Below are 20,637 nucleotides of genomic sequence, written 5' to 3' on the forward strand. Positions count from 1 at the left end.
ATTAACATATCAACTAACTCCTCGATTTCTGTAACAGTTGGTTCCTTCACCACGACTTGTCCAGGGGCCCGTCTTTCTTTCCATCAACCAATAGATTTTAATGTGTGCCGAATATGAAGTAAACTCTGTCTTCTCCACCAATGAGAAATGATGTGACCATTAATGGGTACAATGAAACCGGGTTCCAAACACTAGTTCATCTTAACAAATCAATGACGTTTCAGATTTTGACTAGGAAGCGAGTCCCCACGCCGGAATCCATATCACACAATCACACAACCACAGGAGGTTATTGGTCTCAGATTCATTGAAAATAATTTGCAACTCAGAAGCTCCACGAGCAGCTGGAGAAAGAGCTCTATTTCCATTTTTTCACTTTACACTCTTCAGGACTAAAAATGCAGACTAACAACTTCAGAGCTGAACCTCTACCCTTCCTTTACATTACAAGTAACCCCTTTCCTCCCTTATATATTCCTGTCCTGTCAACATTGATCTCAGCACAGCAGACCCACATTAATCTCATTCCCCCAATCCTTAGCACCTATTCTGAGTCATAATTCTGTCTATTACTATAACTATCAGTCCGTTGTTTATCCTCTGAGCACACAGACCACCTGTTTCAGTCTCTTCTCCTCCCCCGTCTGTGCACACTATTAAAAACTGTCATTATCCAGAATAATCACATTTGATTCAAAATATTAACTCGCTTTGTGTATCCACAGATGCTGCTCAACTTGTTGTTTTCTTCAAATGTCGGTCTTGTTTCTTTAACAAAAATCAGCTTTCCGTTATTCTAAAAGTGTTAAACATTGAATTAACTTTTAGAAAGACTTTAAAAAGTCCCCAAAAACCTTATCTTACTTTTACTACAGTTCGTAATTTCTATGTCTCTTCTGCAAACTTGTTCCCTCGTCTCCATCACTATACCTTCCAATATATAACTCATCAGTATCATTTGGTAGAATTTGTCCAACCTAGTCGCGAGAGGAAATAATTGTTTTCTTTTCCTCTTCCTATGCAAAATCTGCTCAAATTTCAAATCATGTTGATTTCCCTCCTTGGTTGGTCAGCTCTTATGGGACGGATAAAGTGCTATACAACAATGTTTCGCAATTATTCAAATTTGCCAAATATCAAATTTCCTCTTGATATGCCTCATCTTTCAAAGTTGCAGGGCCTGACATCATGGCAACTGTGACTGTACATGTAGAGCAGAGAACGTAGAATATCGAACATTACAGCGCAATACTGGCCCTTTTGGACCTCAATGTTGCGCCAACTTGTGGAATCAATCCGAAGCCGACCTGTGGAACTAATCTATCCTACAGTAGTCCATTTTCATTCATATGTCTGTCTAATGACCATTAAAATGCCCTTAAAGTTGGCGGGTCTGCTACAGTTCCAGGCAGTGCATTCCACGCCACTACGACTCTCTGAGTAGACTAAGTTATACAAAAATGCAACAAGTTTGTCACTTCATCAGAGAAAGTGAGGACTGTAGATTATGGAGATCAGAGTCGAACATTGTGGCGCTGGAATAGCACAGGAGGTCAGACAGCATCCGAGGAGCTGAAGAATCGACGTTTCAGACTGAAGGCTTTCATTGGGAATTTGTGGAGCCTGATAAACTGCATTTGTTGGCACTAACTGAGACGGCAATAGATTTAATACATGTTTTGGTTTGTCACAATGCAAAAGTTTCCAGATTCTGATAAAGAAACAAGTCTGGAAGAATAAGGGTGGAAAATATGAACTGTCTGTTCTAAATTCGAGGAAGGGAGAAACAGGGATGTACAGGCTCTCCGGTTAATAGCAATATTCTGAACATGGTAGTGTCCACCATAAACAATGTGATAACAAGCATCAACTGGGAACTGATAAAATGAAAATTAATTATGGAAGAGAAGTCTTGGTTTGAGAATTTCACAATATTTTGATGAGGGAACTTTTATATTGAATATGGGAGAATCTGTCCATGTGGTATCGATGGCTCATTGAACACTTTTGATCAAATCTAGCACAAGAGGTTGGTGTACAGAACTGAAGCCTGCGCTATCATATGTGGCATACAGGTCAGGACAGAGAACTGTCTCACTGAGAGAAAAAGTTGTGCATTTTTAGTGGGAAGGAGGTGATAAAGGGAGTGTATGGGAAATCGAAGGTGGGACATTAGCTACCTACAACGCACTGCAACGATTTTGGATGAGGGGATTAAATGTGACTTTGAGAGGTTTGCTGATCAGAACCATACAAACAGGCTTCAAGGCCTTCTGGACAAGTTGAGTCAAAGAGAAAATACGTGAAAGATGCCGTCTAACTCGGATCAGTGTGAGGTTAACGACATTGGACAGAAAACAGGAGAGAATAGAACACCAGAGAGTAAAATAAATATTTAAAGGTATGTTAGTGATAATGAACAAAGAGAAACGGATGACCAGGTACCCCATTAACTGAAAACAAGGAAACAATTCCGAGACTAAAAGGTAAGTGCGAATTTGACCTTCTTTGAAAAACGGGTTCAGTCCAAGAATAAAGGTTTTTTTTAAAAAAAAAATGCTTCTACAGAACATTGCAGAGACCGTTGAAGTATTATGTGCCGTTTTGATCGCCTTGCCTAAGATACAGGGCTTTGCATTGGAATAGTTGCAGTGAAATCTACCAGACTGATATCGAGCATAGCAGATGTGTCCTGGAAGGAAACATTGCATTCATTGTGTCCACAATCATTGGTGAGGATCTCATTGAAACGCAAATACTTCTCACGGCCTTGACATGCAGGATGCAGGTTTGATGTTCGTCTGGCTTATGGTATCGAGAAAATGGGTCATGGTCTTGAGATACAGGTTTGCCATATCATAGGGTTGCACAGAGATTTTGGCACTCAGGGAATTGTGAGTGGAATTCTCGAAAAGATTGGGATGTCATTGGGTACATTCAAGAAAGATGCATCAGTTTCCGACCAGCGTGAAAACTGTGGAAGCTAAATGTAGAAGGTAAAATTAGAACATACAGCGCAGAACAGGCCCTTCGGCCCTCGATGTTGCGCCGACCTGTGAAGTATTCTCAGTTCGTCCCCCTACACTATCCCAACATCATCCATGTGCTCATCTATGGACTGTTTAAATCTTCCTAATGTGGCTGAGTTGACTTCATTAGCAGGTAGGGCATTCCACGCCCTTACCTCTCTCTGTGGAAAGAACCTGCCACTGACATCTGTCTTAAACCTATCACCCCTCAATTTGTAGTTATGCCTTCTCCTACAAGCTGACGAAATCATCCTAGGAAACGTATTTCACTGCCTGCCCTGTCTTATCCTCTGATCATCTATTATGTCTCTGTCAAATCCCCACTTAGCCTTTTTTCCAATGAGAACACAAATTTATCGGTCTGCATTCGTATGAGAGAGAGAGAGAGAGAGGGCGATAGAGACAGAGACAGAGAGAGAGAGAAAGAGAGAGGGACATACAGAGAGAGAGAGAAGATTGGTAATGTGTTCAACTGGAGGATCACCATGAAGTCACCTAATAAAAGCGCAGCACTCCAAAAGCTTGTGATTGCGAATGAACCTTTCAGACTTTAATTTGGTGATGTATGACTTCTGACTTCATGGATATAAAACGTAGAATTTGAAATTTTGAAACCATTTGTTAATGTAAATCGATATCTAGCGTCATTTCATTCTACCAACAGTTTCATTGAAATGGGTGGAACAATGCACAAGAAGATCAGCGATAGTTTCAGGACAATCTGCTGTTCAGACAACTCTTTCATTGCACTTTGGGGCATTTGGAGCAGAAAGAGGGATATTTCAGATATTCTGGTGTCTTCAATTGTGGTAGGAAATGCAGATCATGACCTGAACCTCAGACCAGTTCCCTGTAATCAACTTCACAGTTCTGTTTAAATTCTATCACTGGATAGGGGCAGCGCTGTCTCTGCCAGCATTTATTACCCATCGCTATTTCCCCTTGAGAAATCCGTCATGAACTGGGTTCTTTAAACATTGAACACAAATGCTGCAGTTAGACCGACAATGCCGTGAGGGAGGTATTTTCCAAGATTTTGACCCAACGGCAAGGAAGGAATGGCGACATAATTTCAATTAAGATAATGAATTGCACAGATGGGAACTTGGTCTTTTCCCAAATATCTGCTTGGCCTTATTCTCTGGGTAGAATTTCTCGTCAGTTTGTAAACTGCAGTCTGAGGAGCCTTGGTGAATTTATTCAGTGCCTTGTGAAAATACTGAACATTGCTGTTACTGATGGTAGTAGATTTTTGTGGATGTGGTCACAGTCACTCGAGCTGCTGTGGTCCGGATGCTGTCAAGCTTCTTGAGTTTTGTTGGAGATGCACCCAGTCTGGCATTTGGGAGTACTCCATCACTATGTTTCCCTGTCCTAAGATTCAGCGAGACATGTTGAGTTTCCCAGCATTATCGATGCTTGATTAAGAGCTAGGTTGCCCTGGTGGAACTCAGACTGGAAGTCAGCACACAGTTTATTACCGTGTGGTTCCTATTTGACAACACTGTTTTTTTTTTAGATTACTTACAGTGTGGAAACAGGCCCTTCGGCCCAACAAGTCCACACCGCCCCGCCGAAGAGCAACCCACCCATACCCCTACATTTACCCCTTACCTAACACTATGGGCAATTTAGCATGTCCAATTCACCTGACCTGCACATCTTTGGACTGTGGGAGGAAACCGGAGCACCCGGAGGAAACCCACGCAGACACGGGGAGAACGTGCAAACTCCACACAGTCAGTCGCCTGAGGCGGGAATTGAACCCAGGTTTCTGGCGCTGTGAGGCAGCAGTGCTAACCACTGTGCCACCGTGCCGCCCTTTAACAAATTTAAAAAACTGTTGGTGACCCCTTCCAACACATGGCTGCTGACTGAAAGTAAGCGGTTTGGACAATATTTGGCCTAGTTGGATTTGTCCTTTGGTTAACATAGGAACACATGTGGCCCATTTCCCGCACTACCTCGGGACATAAATAGTGCAGAGACATTGATATAAAGGTCATCATGTCAAATTATCCTTTTGCAGGTGACCACTCTTTACGGAAGTGTAGATCACAAAATACCTGAAACAAAATTGGATAATCACAGAATACAAAATGAAGTTGTGGAAGTGTGTGTGTTATTTTCTCTCCCTGAAAGTCTGTGATCAATGTTGTTACAACAGCATCAGTGCTGTAACTCAGTTGTTTGTAATATACATAAGTGATTTGAATGAAACTGTAGGTGCTCTGATCAGTGACGTCCTGATTGTCACACTTATCATCAATACCGATTTAGAATCCACATCGCTCCTTTACTACTATAAGGCCTGTCTCTGCCTTATTCTCTGCTCACTCTCCACATCTCTTTCCCTTGAGCATCTTAGATAAATTGCACATAAATCAGCATTATCCAGCCCTCTTCAGGTCTGAATAACAGTCAATGGACTCGAAACATTAAAATCATATTTGTCCCAAGTTTCTGCAGATCTTCTGTGTTATTAATTCAGATTGCCAACACCATCAGAACTTTGATCGTGTGGCCATGGTTAAGAAACTGGGTACAGTTTAGCGTTATAACTACATTCATTCACATTATCAACAATTTCCATTTTATCCTGTGCTGTTTTGATCTAGTCATCTACAAGACAGCGCCTGCACCATGTCTCGCAGATGTGCTGCAGAATTTCACATCATATATGGGTTGTGTTACGATACAGGGCAAATTGCCAATCATCTGAAGAAATCTGATCTTTCAGACAGAGGCAAAATGCATGAACACGCATTTTGATATCATAAATGCTGGACGTTACCAATGAATTGATTGCATCGAAGAGCCGTAGCATGTTGTTAAAAAAACACGCAGAAGCATATTTTACAGCAGATCATAATTTGGAATTTGGCAGGATTTATGTAAGGTTCAGTGTATGAAAAGGCAGCTTCTCATTCTGCAGAACATCAGAAACGTCACTGCGCGTCTTGCTTTTCTGTTCAAACAACAGGAAACACCTGGTACCGTGGTAAATTCTGTACTCTAATGTTGTCGCCTGTTTCTCCTTTAAAATAAAAAATATCAGATGGAAAAAGCAGTAAATTCGGAATTAGAATATACACTCAACAGAATCTCAATGGGGGCGTCAACATGGAAGAGCACATCTCAGCTCCAGGCTCATGTCAACTGGGAATCTATAAATATGTTAACACCTTAAATCCTGAACGGTCGCACAAAATTTCTGAAATCTAGTTACTGGTAAACAAACGTCTAACAGAATGATTCAGCGTGACAGAAACGATCAGTTTGAGATTCAATCAGTGCGAACAAACGTGAATTAGGATCCAAGACTGAGGCTACACGTTTGAAGACAGTCTGTCTGTCACAGAATCACTGAGTTGCAATAGCCTTACAGACTGGGATGAGTTTGTTCGGCCAATGGTGTCTGTGATGGAAATGTGTTGCTGGAAAAACGCAGCAGGTCAGGCAGCATCTAGGGAACAGGAGAATCGACGTTTCGGGCATAAGCCCTTCTAAGCGATTCTCCTGTTCCCTAGATGCTGCCTGACCTGCTGCGTTTTCCCAGCAACACATTTCCATCTCTGACCTCCAGCATCTGCAGACCTCACTTTCTCCTCAATTGTGTCTGTACTGGCTTTTCAAACACTCATGATTACCTAATGCCAGTGTCCTGTCTTAATCGGATAATCTTGCAAATATTTGCTTCCATATTCATCTAATGCTGTGGCAAGTTTCAATCTGCATTCCCCAAGTTTCCAGGCAGTGCCTTCCATCACCTGACGTCCATCTTCGCTGCTTTTGCAGATCTCTAAACTATTGTTGTCACCTGCTTGTCCCATTTGTTTTCGGGAATGCTTTCTCCCAATCTACTCTGATTCCACGTGATTCCGAATTCTGATCATTGACCTTTAAATGATTCCCACCTGACAAAATTAGATTTCCCCTGAAAAGAATCCCTTAAATCTAATTTCTCCAGTTACTGCCTGATGACCTTATCATTTGCCTTGCATTGTACTAAAACATTTACCAGGGGACCTGTATGATCATTATTCTACCTACCTTAAACATACTGAACTTTGATCACTGTTCCCAAATTGTCCTGCACTGAAACATTCATCGGAAACAGACAGAAATTGTTAAAAAACAATACTCAACAGGTCTGGCAGTATCTGTGGAGAGCAAGCATAGTTAACGTTTCGGGTTCACTGACCTCCTTCAGAATTGGCTTTGGCTCTGAAGCTATTGATATATATCCTGGAGAAGGTATGGCGACGGATGAATGAGTGAAAAATGGAGTGAGGTGGGACAATGAGAGATGAAAATAGTTGGATAGACAAAGGATTGATAAAAGGCTCGTTGGGAATGTTCTCATCACCACCTTGTTCTCTGGAAAGAATCTCTCGCAGGTTTGCTATTATAACCTCGCGAAGCTCAGTGCAAGCTGGAGGAACAACAGGTCATTTTCCTTCTGGGAACTCCGCACCCTTCTTGTCTCAAAAGTGTGTACATGCGTTTTTTCTGTGTTTGAGAAGGTGCGGGGGTCGGGCCTGCCTTCTTGAACTGCTGCAGTCAATGTGCTGTAGGGCAGAACCACAATGTCCCATCGGGAGGGATTTCCAGGATTCTGACCAATTCACACCATTCTGAGTCGAGATGGTGAGGGGCTCGGAGGGGAACCTGCAGGGATTGGTGTTCCCCCATATGCTGCTCCTTATCCTTCAAGTCCCCTCCAAGTCGCACGCCTTACCTTCTCATGGACGTAACTAGGGACAGCATGATAAATGTCGGGAGTGTGGTGCTGGAAAGGCACAGCAGGTCAGGCAGCATGCTGGGCCCAGCCAAAGACACATCAGGTCCAGTGAATGAATTAAAAATAAAACAAATCCATTCTATTTTTTTGAATACACAGCCTGGGTAATTTACACTTCTCCAGTCCTCTGACAACACTCTCGTATCTGAAACGTGTCACATTGACTCCCCCAGTGAGCCACGGAGGTACCAATGAGACTGGGCAGACGTTCGATGTTACTGTGTAGAACGCTGCAGGAATGGAATGGGTTAATGGAACCTGTTTGCTCTCCATCTCCCATTAACATCAGGCTCCACAGTTTATCGCTGTGTACCTGGAGGGCACTCTCCTCCTTTAATACTCAGGGACTCCTTGCAGCGTGTTACCCTGCCATGTCAGTGGTTGTGCCAACTCCCTCAGTAATGGGGGACGGTCGTCTCGACAGACAGAGGAAGAGATTGGATTCTGAGAGTGACTGATTGTGATCATTACGACAATGGACTGAAGTTTCGACAATTGACTCTACTGGCATTCCCAGAATTGGATACCTCTAACATCTCGAATTCAGGACGTGTTTTGGATAATTCAGGGTGTCTCCTACCCCATTCTGGCTGTCGTTGGCATTCCTGGTATGAATCTGGTGAGGACACACCATCTAGTGAGGCCACTTTTGATGTACCACGCTCAATTCTGCTCGCCCTGCTTAAGGAAGGATGTTATTAAATTGGAAAAGAAAGCAGAAAAGTTTGACAATGCTGTAATCTAAACTGGATGGTTTGTGTTGCCAGGAATGGTTGGATAGGCTGGGACTGATTTCTTCCCGGATTGTAGGTGACTGATGGATGACATTGTAAAGCTTTACAATGTCACGATTGACATACATAACGTGAGCATCCAAGGCTTTTCATTCACCAGGGTGGGGGAAACCAAACACACAGGGCATAAGTTTAAGGTGAGAGGGGACAGGATTACAAGGGAACTGAGTGTAGCTTTTTCACATGATTCGTGTTTGGAATGAGCTGCCAGAGAAAGCGGTGGAGGCTTTTTGCATTTCTAATCCAAACAATGTGAATGGGATACCTTTATCCCAAGCATTTGGGTAGCCCTGACAGTTCGCTCTTAAACATGATCTACGGGGTCTGATGCCACCTTTCCAAGGCTCCCTTGGATTCAGGATGGTACGCATTTAATTTAAAGTGCTGCATGCAGAATGTATCCATGACTTCCTTAAATACTGCGGAGAAAAATTGGAGACTTGGTCTGAATGAATCTCCCTCGGTTACCCATACTGGGTAAAGAAAGGTACCAACTCCTCCACCACCCTTTTTGCCTTAACACACCAATATGGAAATACCTCCGCAAATCTGATAGCCACATCCATTACAGTGAGCAAGCAATGCTTCCCACTTCTGGTTTTACGGAGAGGACATACACAATCAATCATAACCCACGTGACGTGTTCTTGGGATCTGCGGTAATTGGCAGCAAATGCACTAGTTTGATTACTGCCTGTGGCTCACCCTACTACGCACCTCTGAAATGTATGGCAAAGTGTACACATCCTTATGCAGTCCAGGCCAACAGAAGTGCTTTGGTACCATAGCCTGTGCCTTGATCACACGAGGTGACCTCCTCCTGGTAATTCATTGCTCCCCATAATATTTTCCGAGTTACTCAGGGAGAGAGGAAGAGGGACAGGGCAGACAGGAACACGACAAAGGGAAAGAGTGATAACAGTGAAGAATCAGAAGCAGGAGAGGAAGGGATAAAGCGTGGGGGAGAGGGTGTGGGGAACGGCAGACATGTAGAGAGATATGGAGCAGGGGACAGATGAAGGAAGAACGAGGTGAGAGTGGGACAGGGAGAGGGAGAGAGAGAGAGATGGAGGAGTGAGGAGGAGAGAAGAAAAAGGCAGAGAGAGAAAAAGAGAAGAGAAATGTCTCTGTCCCAATTACTCCCTTGTGTTAAAACTGATATAACGCCACCCTCTGCTGGACTGCCAACGCCACTGCATAGGAGAAGATGCAGCGTACCATCAGAGAGAGAGAAAGAGAGCGACCAACTCACAGCAGCATACAGATACAGAAAGACAACCATCTATATTGACGCGCACACCGGTACCCACAACACTGACGCACATACGCTTCACACAGATGCAAGCACACAGACATGCACACACTAGTGAGATGATTTCAATTGTACTTCAGGTTCCCTCAGAGTGAAAGATGTTTCTGTTGAGAAACCAATGAGTTTCTTCTGCAATGTCGAATTGATTTATCTTTGGGCTGTTTCCTGACATTGTACACCTTAAATCGAACATTTGCTGGCAACTGTATTCGGGGACCTCCCAGTGAATTGTTTTAACAAGGAGAAATGATGAATATTCTTGCACTTTGTGCAATTTACATATCTATGTAATTTATTGAGTCAGATTCTAAGTGATGGAAGAATTTAATATCTGAAGGGGTCAGGCCAACACTGGGTCTGTTCATCTCCTCTGCTCATATCACAGGGGCAAGGTCGATTGAACAAAATTTCTACAAGCGCAGGTTTGAAGAAGAAAGTGTGTTGCTGGCAGCATCCAAGAATGATTCCTGAAGAAGGGTTCATACCCGAAGCGTCGATTCTCCTTCTCCTCGGATGCTGCCTGCCCTGCTGCGCTTTTTCCAGCAACACACTTTCAGCTCTGATCTGCAGCATCTGCAGTCCTCACTTTCTCCTTGAAGAATAAAGTATCGTTGTAACCTGGGAAATTCACAGGCTTGAATGCTTTATCCAAGAAACAATATCTACCGCTTATGGACTGGTATTGGTTGGCATTGTCTCACTTGGAATACAAGAGGAGGACGGGGTTGGCGGAGGGGGTAGAGAGAGGAAGCGAGAGAACTTCTGGCAGCCAGAACTGTGTGTCATCTTCCAAATGTGGCCGAATTAAAGTTCGACAACACACAACCTGACTGCATAAAAATTAAACCACGTATTTTCCGACTAATGCAGGAAACCTTGTCATGTGCCTCCTTGCTTACCTAACCCACCTGATGCAAGCAGATTGTAAGCCACGATCCTTCTGAGTGTTAACTTTCCAAGTTCCCTTTCGTTTCCTGTGTTCTTCCATCCTGCAATCAGCGTTCCAACGTACTGGCCGAATCAAAAATATTCTCATATTCAGAGATGCAGTTGCACAAGCACAGCCAATTACAACCACTCTCACTTACTCACTGACACTCACACACATACACTTGGCACTGACATCAACAAACGGACTCAGAATCCCAAAACAAACTTGCAATCACTGCATGTTTATTGATGAATTGTGTCCTACATTTTGCAACATCACTTTCAGAAATATTCCCAGTTCAGGGACAGAACATTTCATTCAATAAATAGCAAAACAGCACTTCATAGAATTCTTTGGCTTGACAAGTTTAAAAGCCTCCTTCATTCGGTATGAGAAAGCAAAGCAATTTCACATGGAATTTCCTCAATACCTCATTGACAAGCCACAGGACCATCGTCCACTATTGTGACTTCAAACATTCACACTGAGAAATGAATTACGTAATGTATGCACACATAAAAAATAACTTCGATGCACTCTGTTTATACCCACTTTTAACTCATTAAAACACACAACATGCAATTTTTCAGATATATTTCAAATGTATATATATGCAAATATATACATTTCAATGCCAAAGTACATGCTGCTGAATTACAACCAGTTGCAGCTTATATTGAGAAAAATATTTTGGAGATTCAAAACGATAGTCGGTGACTTCTCGCAATATCAGGACGTCCCATGTTGAAATCGCTTCTAAAATCGACCTGAAATGATAAAAAAAATAATTTGAGTCCACGCGTTCAAGTCACCTCTGGCTCTATTCACAGCACATGAATCTACCAATCCCTAGCTGAAACTCTCACTCCATGGAGTAGGGACAAGACTAATTCTGCCTCAGCAAGGTCAGACTGATGACGGGCCATATTTGGAAGGCACATTGACATGTTTCTCTATCTGTGTGTTTAGTATATCACTGGCCATGCACGATTTTGCAGGTGAGATGTTGATTGAAAGTGCAAGATAAACAAATATCTATGGTTTCTTTCGCACTCCTAAAACAGTTTAATAGATCTCTGTGAAACAATAAAAGTTGCTTTCTTCATTAATTTAAACAATCCTCACGAATGTATTCAATGTTTAACTGAAAAATAAATGTCAAGTTTCCCATGATGATTTTCAACATTACATAGTGCTCAAGATATTTCAGAATTTTGCAGAAAGCCAAGGCATCCCATTCTCTCCTCTGCATCAGAAACATTGGAACTCAGAGGGAAACGTCGCAATTATGGGCTTGATGCGAACGTTGTAAAAGTTTGGATCGCACATCCAGTGCATGTCAACAGTGAAGGCGCCACCGATATGCGAGTTATCAGGGGAAGTCAGATGTATTTTCTGATTGGACAACAGAGGTAACATGGCAACGGCTGTATCATAGTTCTATCGAATCATGCAGTGCAGGGAAGCTCATTTGGCCATTCATAATCAGAAGCAAACAACGGGAATTGCTAGAAAAAACCCAGCATGTCTGGACACATGTTTGGAAGACATCAAAGTTAAAGTTACAGGCCCGGTGACCATTCTTCAAAGAAACATAGGACCTTGGTTGTTAGTGTGGTGACTGTTACATGTTACAGGAGAGTACTCACAACAGTAATTAAACAACTCTCTGTGAAAAAGGAGAGAAAGTGAAGAATAATGGAAGCGGATAACTGGGAACACAAGGAACATTGGAGCAGTTTTTCTTTTCCAAAATGCCATTCGAAAACACTAAAATGGTTAAGCAGCTGATCAGATAGTCTGGGTTTCAAAGGCAACCGTGAGTTATTGGCATTTTTAATGTTCAGCTTAAGGAGACGTATTCTTCTTCGGGAATGGGTGTGAATGCAGTTCCTGAAAACAACCACATCAAACACACGTCTCTTTGCACATTACAAGTAAAGGTCCTAGGCTCTGTATTCCCTGTGAGCTACAAGAACTAAACCATTCAAACTGTTGAGCACGTAAAACCCTATCTTTCATATTCTCCATACAGCCAGTTGATGACGCATTGAAACAGCAATTTTGTAGATATGTAATTACAAAATTGGGTGAACGTCAGCTATTCGAAGAACTGACAAAACGCAGTGAATGATGAATACCATCAAATTCATTTTTAAAGACGGTTCTTCATGCTATTGAAATAAAAATCGTTCTCCAATAATACATTGCTTTCTCAGTGACAAGCTGTGGAAGTAAGGCACAGGTTTGGACGTTGTTCTAGGATTTTCAGTAAATATAATATTATCATGGAATGGAAAGGAATTATCGCAGTGTGAATGCACAGAAAGGTGGTTAAAGATGTGAGTATCTGTTATTCAACTCACCGAGTGAACAAAGACCACTGTCATCATCTGTAAGTGTGAGGGGTTCATCAGGATCACTGTCCAATTGTAACTTTCCATCATGACAGTCTGCATCTTCAGTCTCAACATCGTCATACTCACCACGAATTCGACCTGGAGACAAAGATGAGCATCACTGATACAAATTGAAATACACAACAACGATAACTAGAAAACGAGACGAATGCCTCAGATAAGGCAAGTGCGGGAAACTGAGACCAGAGGAGTTCGGTCATAATTCTGAAGTTACGGAATGAGCAGAGTTGGTGCAAATTGGGATTGTTTTCTGTGGAAATGAGAAGGTGAAAGGTTATCTGATTGAATTATTCAAGATAATAACCCGGATAAGACAGGGAACATAAAGTAAACTACTTCAACTGATTAGACTATTTTAGCTCGAGGTGTTAGACACAGAATTAATGCCAGACCGTTCAGGGAAGATGTCAAGAAAGGATAAAGCTGTACAGGGTTTGGAAATATATTTCCCAAAAATTAGCTGATGTCTGATCAATTCTTAATTTTAAATGTGGCCGAGATTATTGTTGATCAAAGGTATTTATGGACATGCTTCAAAGGCAGTGAGCTGGATTTAGGCCACACCATAGTTTGGAATGATCTCATTGAAAGGAGGAAGTGTTACGAAGGGCTGAGAGACCTACCGCAGTATCTGTCTTGCAATTAATTGACTTGGAGCTGAGCATGCAGAGTTGCTGGCATGCCTGCGATGAGTCATGAAATGATGACGACAGTAGTTGGGGAAGACAGGAGGAACATTTCTTATTGATGGAGAGATCAAAGATCAGGGATCATACATTTCAGAGAAGTGATGGGAGAAGTAAACAGGAAATCTTCGACTCTCTGCCAGGAAGGGTGATAGAGGCAAAACACGCTCAAAAAAGTATTCAGTGATGCACTTGCAATGTCAAGACATACAAGGCTGTGGGCCAAGGTGTGCTGGAAAAATGCGATTAGAATGATAACCTGGTTGTTTTTGTAATGTTCAGCTTAAGGAGACGTATTCTTCTTCGTGAATGGGTGTGAGTGCAGTTCCTGAAAGCAACGACATCGAACGCACATCTCTTTGCACATTACAAGTAGAGGTCATAGGCTCTATAATCTCTGTTAGAAACAAGACAGCCGGACAGACCATGCCCATGATCATGTGGTATCAAAACAGCGATTTTCTCTTTAACCAACATTCCAGTGGTCACACTACCATCTGAGGGTTGCCATCGTTAAGTTTAGAACAGCATAGAGGGTGTAGGACGAAAATTAATTGACAGAAAGTGATGCTATACACACCTGGAATACTGTTGGATTTCACCTCAAGATTTTCAGATCCGGGATTATTGTCAGTCAAGTTGTGGCTGGTGTAGTATTCAATGCGATTGAGTGAGTCAATGGAAGCATAAATTACTAAAAATAAAAATGGAGAGTTATTTTCAAACACGAATTCCAAGAGAAGCCATGACCAATAAGATTGAGAATGAGGCAAATATTCTTCAACCAGAGGCTTGCGAATCTATGGAACACAGATGGCTATTGAGGCCAATCAGTGTGTATTTAAAACAGAAATACAAAGGTTATTGATTAATAAGGGGATAAAAACATCCAAGGAGAAGACAAATCAAAGTGGTTGAGAATCACATCAGCCCTTATTGAATGGCAGAATAGACTCGATGAGCCAAATGATCTAATCCTGATCCTGTATGTCGTAGACTTATGGACTGTAGTTGAAGGTTTTATGTTATTAATTGTAGGGTGACAACAGAAAGTATTGTTCTTTAATCGTGCCTGTAGAAATATCTGGAATAATGTCAAGTGAACCCACTGCGGGAAGGAATATGATATAAGATCGAAGAGCAGGAGTACTCCATCTGACCGTTCCAGCCAGCTCCGCCGTTCAATAAGATCATAGCTGATCTTTTCGTGGTTTCAATTCGACTTACTCACGATTTTAACGTTCAAAACATTATTCACCCCAGTTCTAAAAACATCTGATGAGGCAGGGAATTCCATAAATTCTCAATCCTTTGGGTGAAAATTTTCCTCCTCAATTTAGTCCTACATTTGCTATCTCTACTTTTCAGGCCATGTCCGTTCAAATAATCGTCATTTCTAATTTTATTCCAACCAAAATGGATAATTTCACATTAATCATCTACCAGACATTTTCTTTCCATTCATTTACACTGTATCTGAACACCTGCAAAGTTTCAGAGTCATATGCACACTTTCAGCACCACTCATCTTCTGTGATTCATCATATTTGTTTATACATTGATTCCTCAATTTTGCTTCCGCTCTTTGGTGCTGTGTAATCCATACTTACTGCAAAAATTATATCATTTTAAAATCAATGACGAATTGATTAGTTGTCCAGCCATCTGAAGGGGTCAGGGTGGAACCAGGGTAGAAGTGAAATTGATAGTTCTGTTTGCATTTTCAAATACATGCCAGAAATAATCTATCAGGAATGTAGGCCAGTGGAGATTATTATATTGAAATTCTTCATCTCACGAAATGCGGACAGAGACAAAGTTAATGAGATAGCTTCCCACACACGACGACTGTGTTTTAACTATTAATCATGTTCATTCAGTCATTGATCACGGAAGACTGCAAATTAATTGGAAGCTATACTTATCCAGTCATGATTCACTATACAATTGGAAATGTATACCTGGTCCATGTTTGTGATCCGTCCTCTTGCCAGGGGGAATATTCTCAATTTCTTCATAAATTCCTTGGTACAAACCAAGGCGTGAGCCTGTGCCACCAAGGTAAAGTTCTGTTGAATAAACAATAGACTGGTCAGCATTTGTAGCTGAACACTCGCAGAAACAAGGTGTTTATATCTGAAGAACCAGGGGAGAGAAGAACGAGTTCACACAATGCTGTAGATTAGAATCTTCACACAACGTTAACTGATCGCTGAAGGGAGAACATCTTGGAAAAACAAGTTAACAGGCCATGATTAATTTCCATGTCACATCAGTTACCGAACCTAGTATGTTAAACAGAAAGAGCAAGACGTCCTTGTTGGTATAAATTTGGGTATTTTGTTCTAATTTTGCTGATTCAAACTTCTATTCAAGAAAATTCTCAGCTCGCAAATGTGAGTGAAAATGTTGAGTGCAGAAAATGAAACTCTTTCATGCAATGAAAAAACGAAAATGCTAATAACCTATATTTTTTAAAAAAAACTTGATACCATTGAGGAGATTACAAATTAATGTTCAACATACCGTGGTGCTAACAAACAAGGTTGATAATAATGTTGTTAGAATTGGACTACTTTCATTAAACAATTGCATAATTATGACAATTAGATAAATACCAAAACGTGAGACGAATGAAATAAGGTGCACCTTGATGACATTGATCATGATAGACTAAGTGCATAGTTTTTATGGCTATATGTAAAGGAAAATTAAGAGCATGTGAAAGGATAGAAAATGATTGTTATTAGTGTTGATTGTCATTGCCAACTCGTGGAAAATGGTTCCCAAGCAAACGCTTTTAAATTATTGTGCAAAGTACAGAAGTATCATTTGCTCAGTCAAGGGAAGCCAATTGTTGCCTAACTGGAAGTTCCCTTAAAAGGACCCTTAATCCTCTCAATGATCTTGGGTTGTGGTAGCAGCACCCAGACACTGAAGAAACATAAATAACAGTAACTAATGAAGAAATATTTAGAGGCAGTCTGCAAATAACTCAATGAAACGGAGAAATGTTGCTGCCATCATTGACCTGCTCTGGAATGTCATGTATATGTTAACTGAAAGATAAGAAAGTGCAGTCATTATATTTCTTTCCCAATGATAATGACTGTAGCAACTCCACATTATAAGTTAATTCAGTTTCTCTCCAAATATATTGAGCGACTTGATGCATACTTCACACAGTTAGAATATTCTTTTAACTGCTATTTACAGATTTGATGCATTTATCTGAGTGTTTATTAAAACTTCGCGTTTCATTGGGCAAAGTCCCTCGAAGAAAACAAACAGCCAAGAAGTGCCGCACAATCGTGACCATCTCAGTCAAATGCTCGAAAAGTGCAATAAAAACGTACAGCCCCGAGAACATATGCAACAGTGAAAGTGACGCAGTGTTATCTCAGTTGGTAGATATGATGCTTACCTTTCATTTGCAATTTTCTTTGCATGACCACCAGTAATGCGATTAACTCACAGATTAACAAGACTCCCAAAGATGAACAGACGACAACAGGCATGGAAATAGACGGACTTTCCTGCCCTTAAAGGAGGGAGTACAAATGGGTTTATCATAGTTAAGGTCTGTCATGGAAAATTGTGAATAATCATCATTAAGGAAACAATGACACTAGCTTCCAAATCGTGAAAATGCCAACAGCATCAATGTCACTTTTCAGGAAAGTAACGCGAACACAAATACTAATAATAGTATCAGTCATAAATACCCGCAGGTGGAGGTGAAGGGGAGACCGTCACCAACTCGGATCCTGTGGAACAGAAAGTACGAATAATTATGAAGGGAAATGTAACTTAGGAAATCAAATAGTTGCCCTGATTTTTAACATTAATGGCGCACGTCAGTCAGCATCAATCTTACCAGAACACTTTACACTGGCAATTTCCTTGTGGTTACACTTGCTTTTAGCTGGAGCTGCGGAGAGACAGTCCAACAGAGAGAATTCTCTTCCCTTACACTTCACATCATTCTGCCAGATAACATCTTTCTCCTGGGAGAGAGCGGCCTCATCTCGGGCTGATAGAGCGAAGCCACATCCCAACTCTCTGCAGACAACATTAGCATCAGTTATATCCCAGGAATTGCCACACAACGTTCCCCAGCGTTTATCGCACATGATTTCCACTCTTCCAGAACAGTTGCTGCTTCCTCCATGCAAGTGCACACTGTCTTGCGTATCTGTGGTACAGAACTGATTATTATTGAATGCAGTACAAAGCAGAATCTCCAAGAATTCGCACATAGAGAAAGAAGACGCACCTAATTGTTGATGGCAGTAAGTTGAACTGAGGGACTGCTCCTTTGTCACATTGCTCTCTGTTGGAAGGAGAAAGATGCTCAGTCTATTAGGAATTCATGTTTAAGTATGACCCGAACATTGAGAAGGCTTGTCATGTTACCTGAACAAACTACACCAGCATCTTCCCGGTGTTGACAGTCGTGTTGACCCCACGGATCTGTGTGACATTGCCACAGTGTCGACTCGTGTGACAGACACTCCATCTCATCGAGCCAAATAGTTCCCGATCCTGCTCCGAATGATTGAGCGTCGTATTCAACATACTGGAACGCACCACAGTGCAGCTGTTTACAAATCACTTTGGCAACGTGTGAATCCAATGTGTCTGAACACACTGTTCCCCAGGTCCCATTGTAGAACACCTCGACTCTTCCCTCACAGCGATGTTTTCCATTCACCAGCCGCAGCTCCTTGTGTTCTGTTCAAACAATAACAGATATCCAGAATGTTAGATTGTTCATATCGCTGGTGTGTCCTGTGATTGCCGAAACGAGCAGGATGCATGATATGAACAATGGGAATTGCTGGAGAAACTCAACAGAATCTGTGAAGAGAGAAAGCACAGACAAATCTTCAGGTCCAGTAACGCGTATTCTGAATTGAGGAAGCGTCACTGGACATGAAACGTTGTCTCTTTGTCTCGACGGATGCTGCTAGACATATGAGATTTTCCAGAAATTTTCCTTTTTGTTTTAGATTTGCAGCATCCGCGGATCATTGTGTTCAGTTTTCTTCATGACACATATTGCAATGAAAAAAGGAGTGAGCCAAATGTGTATCGTGCATGGAGTTTAGAAGGACTTGACCAAGGCACTACTAGAATCTGGCGAACTGTTTGAGAACCCGAAATGGTCGAGAAGCAGAAACTGACAGAAAACAGAAAGCCTGTGTTAAAAGTAAATTGTCCACTTTGCAGAAGTGACGGTCCACTGGAACTGGTTCTGATATCATGGCTGTTCAATTATATATATATAGATATATATGCAATCAATTTTAATTTTGTATCACCAGGGAAGTTTCAAACTGCTCAGTTGGAAGCAAATTACGGAATATTTTTACTGTTCTGAAAAATCATAAAAACCGCAAGTGCACAGTAATAATCAGGCAGTACAGGTCTGATACAATTGAACAGGAGCTGTGTCTGATACAGTGAAGGCTGCTCGGAAACATAAAGAAAAAAAATCACTCCTAATTTTCGAGTCACAAATAGTTCGATAGACACACGAACAGGTCTCATATTTCTGGTGGCTCGATACAAAAGTAAAGATCATAAATTTTGGAATTAATTTTTAATAAACCCTTTATGACTATCAGGACAATATTGGCATCCACTTGGAGTAGTGACAACAGATCAAAAATGACACTTTTCATGACAAACGCGTCTTGTATCAATAGAAGGTGAAAAAAACTGACAGAAAAGCAAGTTAGATTAGAGAAACGAATTGTTCTTTCACTTTTTGTGTACATATAAGTGTCAGAGATCGTTTCTTTAAATTACTGCCGCTGCTCCACATTCCTTCGAATTCAGTGAACATACGTCAGCATGACGTCTCACCTACAACATTCGAGCAAAGTAAAAGCATTGAAGAATGGCCTCACCCGAGCACATAATTCTCACATCCTCTTTATGAGAACAGTCGTCTTGGTGACCCAATGGGACTGAAGGACATTCCCAGAGAAATGATTCGTTTCCAAAACACTTCACATCCTTCCACCAAATGTGGCCTGAGCCCGGTCCAGAGGAGGAAGGGGGTGTCATATCCAGTGCTTTTCCACAACCCAGTTGTTTACAAACGACTTCAGCGTCTACCACATCCCATGAATCATCGCAAACTGAGCCCCATATTCCATTGTAGTAAATCTCCACTCGACCAGCACAAGGGCTTCCACCATCTGACAGCCTTAACTGAAAGTGCTCTGCGAAATAATTACACATTCAATGCACATTCCCTTCATCACTCAGGGCAACATAGTGTATAGATACAGGAAAGAGCGTTTCAAATGCTCTCATGAGAAGTACTTATTGTGCTGAAACATAATTTCTTACAAAATTAATCGATCAAATGTAACCTTTTAGGAAGAATGTACAGCACATGAATGTTTCAAAATATCTTATTGCACCTGGTACTGCCAGGTTCAGTTTCCCTTTCTATGTTGAACATTCCGTTAAATATTTTGCAAACAGTTGCATTTGTGCTTTCTCTATCCAGTCACTCCGTTTATGTCTGTCCACATGTTACTTTGTCTAATGCTCACCCTATTTTATAGTGCACATAACTGTACGTTCGTCCAATATAAATACCGTCTCAGCTTTCATTCATCAGCGCACATGGGAATACTCTCTC

At 41.5% G+C, this 20,637-nt stretch overlaps 1 protein-coding gene across 1 annotated transcript in view; it reads right to left on the minus strand.

Moving 5' to 3' along the window:
• Positions 1-682: 682 nt before the first annotated feature.
• LOC148144520 (scavenger receptor cysteine-rich type 1 protein M130-like) overlaps positions 683-20,637 on the minus strand; it is a 37,606-nt gene continuing 17,651 nt past the window's right edge. The window contains exons 7-17 of the mRNA XM_087975374.1: positions 19,892-20,209; positions 18,370-18,710; positions 17,854-18,184; positions 17,702-17,743; positions 17,401-17,517; positions 16,257-16,261; positions 15,938-16,045; positions 14,557-14,776; positions 13,237-13,368; positions 2,663-2,805; positions 683-796 (exon numbers count right to left, since the gene is read on the minus strand). Coding sequence (XP_087831500.1) covers positions 683-796; positions 2,663-2,805; positions 13,237-13,368; positions 14,557-14,776; positions 15,938-16,045; positions 16,257-16,261; positions 17,401-17,517; positions 17,702-17,743; positions 17,854-18,184; positions 18,370-18,710; positions 19,892-20,209 — 1,871 coding nt within the window. The remainder of the gene's footprint in view (positions 797-2,662; positions 2,806-13,236; positions 13,369-14,556; positions 14,777-15,937; positions 16,046-16,256; positions 16,262-17,400; positions 17,518-17,701; positions 17,744-17,853; positions 18,185-18,369; positions 18,711-19,891; positions 20,210-20,637) is intronic.

The sequence above is a fragment of the Chiloscyllium plagiosum genome, unplaced genomic scaffold (genome assembly GCF_037043375.1).
Source record: "Chiloscyllium plagiosum isolate Xiang-an unplaced genomic scaffold, Cpla_swu_hap1 HiC_scaffold_27, whole genome shotgun sequence".
NCBI classification, from domain to species: Eukaryota; Metazoa; Chordata; class Chondrichthyes; order Orectolobiformes; family Hemiscylliidae; genus Chiloscyllium; species Chiloscyllium plagiosum.